This window comes from Lupinus angustifolius, chromosome LG01 (assembly GCF_001865875.1).
Source record: "Lupinus angustifolius cultivar Tanjil chromosome LG01, LupAngTanjil_v1.0, whole genome shotgun sequence".
Lineage (NCBI taxonomy): Eukaryota > Viridiplantae > Streptophyta > Magnoliopsida > Fabales > Fabaceae > Lupinus > Lupinus angustifolius.
In genome coordinates this window covers 18,597,502-18,605,773 of record NC_032009.1, presented here as the reverse complement: position 1 = coordinate 18,605,773, position 8,272 = coordinate 18,597,502, and the positions used below count along the sequence as shown (strand labels likewise).

General features: G+C 28.3%; 1 protein-coding gene across 1 annotated transcript; it reads right to left on the bottom strand.

Annotated features, from left to right (window-relative positions):
- Positions 2,970–8,272, bottom strand: LOC109350837 (ent-kaurenoic acid oxidase 2-like). The gene is made up of 8 exons (XM_019592149.1): positions 7,868–8,272; positions 5,450–5,927; positions 5,072–5,335; positions 4,772–4,861; positions 4,609–4,687; positions 4,155–4,261; positions 3,914–4,032; positions 2,970–3,180 (listed from the first exon to the last, which is right to left on the bottom strand). The coding sequence occupies exons 1-8, from the start codon at positions 8,116–8,118 to the stop codon at positions 3,075–3,077; spliced, it is 1,494 nt and encodes a 497-aa protein (XP_019447694.1). The 5' UTR covers positions 8,119–8,272; the 3' UTR covers positions 2,970–3,074.

Below are 8,272 nucleotides of genomic sequence, written 5' to 3'. Positions count from 1 at the left end.
TTATCTACATTATTTAACGTTTACTATTATTTTAAGAATTACTGTATTTTTTACCCCATCACAACTTTGATATACTTTTCTCACTAAATATTGATATTACAACTCAAATTCTTTGGATTTTAATTTTTCTTATTATAATTAAAAGAATCAAATTCGAAATTGAAATTTTTTATAAATTATAGTATCACCATTGATTTTCATATTTTCATTAAAAAAATCATATTTAAAATTGAAAAAATCATGTCATTATCAAGAAATTTTAAAATATTTATCATAAAAACACATAGTATCTATTAACTATATAATAAAACAACTATTTCAAGCCACATATCACCTCCTCTTTACTTTTTTCTCTCCTATAATGTTTTATGCTACTACTACGTACCTTTCATACCATGTCCATACTTTTTATAAATTTTATATTTTAATAATTTCATGTTAATTACTGATTGACCCATATGTTTTATTATGTTAAATACTAATAATCATTGAACATTATATATGATTGAAATCTCTTTTCACATCCGGATTATTTCTTTGCATTAATCCATCTATATTATTTAACGTTTACTGTTACTTTAAGAATTAATGTATTTTTTATCCCATCAAAGTTTTGTGATACTTTTTTCACTAATTTTAATATCACAAATCAAATTCTTTGGATTTTAATTTTCCTAAATTATTATTAAAAAACTCAAATTTGAAATTGAAGTTTTTTTAAAAATTTTAAATTTTTTTTAATGAAAAAGACTCATAGTATCACAATTTGATTTCCATATTTTCATTGAAAAAATTATTTCATTTTCTACAACTTTTAAAATATTTATTCAAAAAAATATATAGTATCATGTTTCAATTTTCTATTTTCATTAAAAAATTCAAATTCGAAATTGACATTTATTTTCATTATGTGCTTCAACATGCAAGTATACATATAATACGTATGTTCTTAACAATATGAATGTATGAGTAACATGTGCGTTTTTAAGAATACGAATATATATGTAACATGTGTGTTTTTAACCATGCATATGCACAAGTGACATATATATTCTTAACCAAGTAAATACACATTTAATATGTGTTCTTAATCACGGCAACAAAAAATATTGCCGCTTACAAATGCACATATATAAGTTGCTAGTTTTCTTCTAAATTAAAAAGTTGAGTATTTTTAACTAACTAAGATATTGTTTTTTATTTAATTCTATTCATTTTCTTGAGGATCGATTTTGTTTATCTGATTTTGTAGTTAAAAATAATTTCACATTACAAAGTTTGTACTTTGTACTTTTATAAATATTTCTAACATATAAAAATTGTATACTCAATCTAAAATAATAGGAATATGGGTTGACGAACAAATAGTATCTATTAGTATGCTAGTACAAAATAGTGTATCAATACATAAATGACTCATAATGTAAAACATTTGTACATGCACCTTAACTAAATATTTTTTTAAACATGCATATTGAAATTTTATTTATATTATATGATATAGGAAAAATATATTTACACCAATTAATAATATATGCCATTAACTATGAAAACCAAAATAATTTAAACCATTATTTATTTAACAAATATGTGAATATATTGATTTTAATTGTTTATATGAAATTAATAGTAGATAGATGGTGGGATGACAAAAATACCAGTCTTAGTAAGTACCCACTAAAATATCTATAACGATATTTTTAATTAATAGTGGATAGATGAAAACGGGTATTATGATATCTATCCCACAAATTCTCAAATATTTCTAAATTTATTTTTAATTAAATAATATATATATATTATAATTTTATTGTTATTTTATAATTATAGATTATAAATTATATTATTATTTTATAATCAATTTTTGTGATTTAAATATAATGATATATTTAACTTATACATAATTCTATTATTTGCGCCCGTTCAACTCCATTATCATCTCTAATAGATGGGATATGTGGTAGAGTAATTAGTCATGTGTTGAACTTCTGAAATTAAAAAAAGCGGAGATACAATGATATCATCGATGTGATTTTATTATTTTGGAAATATCTCCACGCTACCCTTTGAATATTGATGGCATAAGAGAGAGAAAAAATATAATTAATGATGTAATAATTCAAGTAACGTAAGACAACAACAGACAAGAGAAAGCAAGGTTTCCTTCCAATTAAATATATTAAATATTTAATTTTAATTAAAATTTAGTTATTAATGATAATACAAAAAAGTAAAAATACATTTATATCTAAATATGATATAATATATATGTTTTTATCCACACAAAAAAATCTATAAGGACTGTATCAAACACAGCTTCCATTTGTGGGATTGGCTTGACTTACTCTTTTTGTTGGTCTTCCCATAACTCAAAAAGACCAATGTTTCTTATGTGTTTGAACTTTGTGTTGTTCCATTGTCATAAAAAATCTTGTGGTTATACAAAATTAGTCACATTTTTTCCAAGTGTTTTGAAAACCATACTATACCATCGGATTTTATCAGTAAATTGGTGAAGTGGTCTCTATAGTTAGCTATACGATACATTAATTATATTAGTCATATAATTATATTGACTAAAATTGGTTATATTGATTGATTTTTATTTAAATTGTACCAATCACACTGGCCAAGTTCCATTTAAAATTACAATTTTTTATGAAAATACTAATTTTTAACAAAATATTATTATGGACAATCAAAACACAATCATTATCTTTACTTAGATTTCTAAACATGTCTAAATCAAGTCACACATTTAGTTTTAACAAATATTGTAAATGAAAGTATTTATCACATTCTTTATTAATTTTAACATTAATATTTGTATACATGCATATTTAATTTTACTGATATGCGGTTTAACTCGGAACCACTATAATACCATACTAATACTCTGACCATGGCCGGTAGGGCATTAACTAACACTATTTTGTTTTCTTTTTGAAAATGATTATTTAGAAAATTACTACTGAAATAACATACCATTTTATTATACATCATAAGTCTGTTAAGAACAAATACTTATTTGATAGATAAAAGTGACTACAAATTTTGATAGAGGAAAAAGCATATTAGGTAGAAGCATTTGAACATTTGTGGACTCTTGCCAAGCATTTATCCGTAGGCCTTGGATGAGGTAAGTACATCATAGGACATTTAGGATTAAGCTGTTCAAGCCTGTAGCAAAACAAATAACATAAAACATTTGTTATTAGAATGACCCCCCTTGAGTCTACTGATGTAAGATCGTATTCGAACTTAAGATAGACTAAAATGTTAAATATTCGATTTCTATGAACGATACTTATTAGGAGGAGTAATTGCACATCCCAAAAAAGATTAATTCCTTATCATGTTACCCTTAGGGTGAGGGAAACCTTGGTTATACCAAAAAAATTCTAACTCATTCGGGGAAAACTATATCATAATTGGATGACATTGGCACACATGTATAATGTGTACAAAAATGTTCTCTTTTTCATGGCATGGAACATTTCTAATTGTCGCTAAATGAGATCATGAATAGTAGCACTTGCTTAATTACTAACGACTAAACTTTAATCTTATTAGGTGAGATAAATTATATAAATTGAACGATATCATAATATTCTATCCGTTACTTAAGACACAGAATTTCACAAAATGTATTTCTAAGTAATTGGTCAATAGATCTTATATCTATCTCTATGAAGAAGAAATCATGTAACCAGGGACTCATTTTTGTACAAATGATATTTCGAATTTGGAACGAGAATTCGTATACACGCCCTGAATTTATCAACTCTTATGGTATATAATAAGAAAAGCCAAAACAAAATACTTATTTGAGACAATCAATTTCAAGCAATGTGAGCAAATTGTAACTGTAAGCATTATACTTAGATAGATTAACAAGTTTATGGTTACTCACTTGTAATTCAGAAGAAAATGATGAGTAAAAACTGTGATTTCGAGTTTGGCAAGATCATTCCCTGGACATAATCTAGTTCCTGCTCCAAAGGGAAGGAATTCACCGGCTTTGCGCGCGATCTACGAATAAGCATAAACCAAGCTGACAGATTAGATGTTAAAGAACATAAGCAAGTGCAGAATGCATAGACTCTCCTATTTGTTAACTTCAAATTCAAAGACTTAAGATTTTTGCAACTTACATCAAATCTAGAAGGGTCAAATATTTTTGGATTAGGATATACTTCAGGATCCTGGTGAACAGCCCTATACCATACCAGAACTTTCCAACCTTTCGGAATAATGTAACCTATACGATCGAAACACGGTTAGTGCGGTGTAGTGAATAAAACTATCGGAATAAAACTTTTTGGAATAAAACTTTGAAGATCATGCTGCATATTTTACAATACATCTAATGAATAAAACTTTCAAGATCATGCTGCATAAGTCCATATGTTACATTACATCTAATTACTCCCTCGACCGTTTTCGATTTTCACTTGAAATGAAGTTTTAAAGCTTTCAACAGATTCATGTAATGAAACAACAAAGTGAGAAGATATATGCATTAAAAGTCTTCACTCTTTCAGTGATCTCGAAAGTAGATTGTTGCAATATTGACACAAGAAGAAAATAAGTAGAGCATCGGCTAACCATTGATATTGACATCAGATTTCGCCTCCCGAAAGGTCATCGGTGAGAATGTAACAAAGCGCATCGTTTCATCAATCACCTATGCAATGTTCAAATATTAAAGCAGATGGTTATAAGATGATCTGGTATAGTTGATCCTATCATGAAATCAATACATATCTACCTTTGAAAGAAACTGCATCTGCCGAATTTCCTGAAGTGTAAGTCCATTTTGTGTTGGTGGCCTTCTCTTTAGTATTTCTTCCTGTTCAGCCTATTCAATTGAATAAATTCGGAAGCAGAAGTTAGATTTTTCTTGTTTTAAGAAATCGACAGAAAACGTAAAATTTTGTCAAATCTCTATAGATAACATGCGAATAACATTCAAGACAACGTGATAAAGAAACGTTTGTTTCTTATCCATCCTTGTAGCAGTTGCAGATTAAATTTAAATGAACTATTGATGGTTAAAGTAGCTTGATACCTTAGCCTTTTGGAAATATTCTGGGTGCTTTTGTAGAATCAAGGTTGTCCACATCATAAGATGTCCCGAAGATTCATGTCCCGCATTCAAATACATTATCATAACATCAATGATTTCTTCATCAGTAAGTTTTCTTCCATTTTCATCTTCGACATCGACTAGAGCATCCAACATGTCTTTAGCTTTTATGGACAACTTTTCTTTCCTTTGTTTTCTTCGCTCGGTCACAACGGATTGAAATATCGCCACTAGATTTTTCCTAGCCTGAAATCGTAGATATCAATTGTAAAACATTGAAGATAAATAACTACAAGATTATCGCAGGCGCTCTTCAATAACTATAAGACTTAAGAGACTTAGTTGATTCTGAAAACATACCTTGAAAGCTTTATGAAATGCAAATCCGGGAACATTAATTCGCATCGCTCTAACTCCGAGATTAAGTGCTGTATACTCTCTTTCCAAAGATTCCATAACACCTTCACTCTCTGCACCAAGGAAAATATGCACAATGATTTTAAATGTAAGTTTCCTAACCTGAGTTAAGAACTCGATTTTTCCCATAGTAGCCCATTTCTCCAATGAACTTTTCACAATGGATTCAATAAATGTCAAGTACAAGGACAATGGCTCCAAGCCATTGATCGAAGCAGATGTTAAACGCCTAAGGCGCTTGTGTTCTTCGGTCGATATTCCGATGAACGATTTCTTTCCAATGAGCTCAATTGTCGATCGAGGCCACCCAAGTGCGAAATTATCATCATCTGTTAAAACTTTTCTGCTACCTTCAGGTGTTGTCACAATTACACTAGGACTTCCAAACATATAGGCCTTGTATATACCAGTTTTTCCATATCTGCATTTTTATTGAATCAACATGATAGTGAGTATGCATAATCAAAATTTTCTACCTAAGAAGATTATTAGAGAGCTTGATTATGTTATAGACTTTGGATCATACTGTGAAATTTGTACATGAATATTTTCTCTGTATGTTAATGTTGAAAAACTAAAGAAGTTGATAAAAATTTTACTTACACCAACTGTTAGAACAAAATGTACCACTTTATGGTAGACTATGTTTTAGAGGTCTAAGCACAGATAATGACTATATATTTAATCATCGACAAAAATATTTTGGTAAAAATTAAATCAATTTCATACAAAAGCTGTAATTTTAAATGAAAACTAACTGGTATGAGTAGTATAGTTTAAATGAAAATCGACTGACATGACCATTTTTTGATCGATTTTAACTAATATGATTGCATTACCGATATAATTGTTGTGTCATACAGTTATGGAGATCAATTTATTGGTTTGGTTTTCTGATTGAACCAGCTGGTAAGGTACTATATAGTTATAACAACTATGTGTTAAACCTTAGAAGCAAAAGCATTGTCCAAACAAAAAAAGAAATGAAGGTACCATCTTTGTCTTCTTTCTTTCCAAACAAAAAAAAAGGATGTTGTACACAAATTTGGTTGTATAAATAATAACATTGCCATGCACAAATATGAACTAAAAGACACAAATCATTATGGATTTTGGGGTATTCAATGATGGCTTGTGACTTGTGAGCCACATGTATGTTTGGTAGGATTGTTTTACTTGTTTTTTGTGTTTAAAAGCTTAGTTTATGGAAGAAAAAAAACTCATAAACAAAAAAAAATAACATGTTCAGTTGATTTATTTTTTCAATTTATAATTATAATCTAAAAACAAAATCATACCAAACATCATAAGTGGAATAAATAAGTTTGGATGTGATGCTCTCTATTATTAAAGATGTATTGGATGAATATTATGACACTGCATAAAAATATATATTTACGATCATGATTTTAGTTTGTTTATTAATAAAAAAACAAAAAAAAAATTATCCTCATATTTTAATATCGAACTCTCTAGTATTGATAATGAGCTTCCTCAATTAGTTTGTTTTGGAATTGTATTTGTTTTATTGTACTTATTAACTTGCTTACATAAATCTAGAAACAGAGCATTATAGTAATTGAGCATCATTGCTGTTATATAAATACCAATTTTTTAGAAACAAGTTCACACAAATCTTTTGGTTAACCACACAAAACAATGCATGTATAGCAAAATTAAGAGAAAGTTCATTTCTACTACTCCCATGTTGACACCATAATTATAAACCAGCATAAAATAAATACCCCTTGATGTTAAAAAAACTTTTTCGAATAATATAGCAAAAAAAATTAATATGTTGTCAAATGCAAATATCAAATTTCATTCAGTAAAAATATGAAATGAATACCAATTTTATCTTTCCAAGAAAAATATCACTAAGTATGTTTCTAAAAGTTTACAATAATCATCACGTAACTTAAAATTAAGTCCAAGTATGTTTATGAAAGTTTAAAATAATCAACCCATAACTTCAAATTAAATCCTCAAAGTTTCCAATGACCAAGATTATTTTAAGGTAGATTAAGCTGATGTGGCCATTCTTTTTAAGGGATATAAATCTCATGTTGCAAACTAAAACAAAAACAGAAAAAAAAATAATTTTTTAATTAACATAATATATTTTATTTTATGTGAGACATAGTTTAAGACAACAAATCATTCTCTATTTTTAAGGATATGTTTGGTGCTTATTTTATGAAGTGACCAACTTTACTACCATGATTACATTTTTGGAGGATTAATTTTATATGCTTTTACCAAATTAACTTCTTGATAATTTTACATTTTCTAACTACTTTGATGATCATAATCTAACTAGTATATTAGCTTATGAAGTTAAAAGAAGTAGGTGGTTCTTACCTAGAGACATAAGAAGAGATGAAGGATTCAGGGTCATTAGTCTTGAAAGCCTTAAGGAAGGACCACATGTTCCCAATGAAGGGCCATCCCAAATCTCCAGGTGGAAGAGAATATTGCTTCATACCCAAATGAGACTCATAGAGCCACCAATTTGCATTCTTAAGGACATATCTTAGTACCATAAGAACTACACTAATGGTCATAAGGACAAAAACCCACATGCAAATACCCATCTCCATAATCATCATCATTACTTGAACTTGAAGCTACACACACTACACTTATTTAAATACCAAAATTTAGTGCTCAAAGAAACCCACAAATGTCTCTTAGTTTCTTTGTATTTATAAGCCAAACATGTGTGTAAGTGTGAGTGTGAGGAAGATAGAGGAAGAAAGAGAGAGA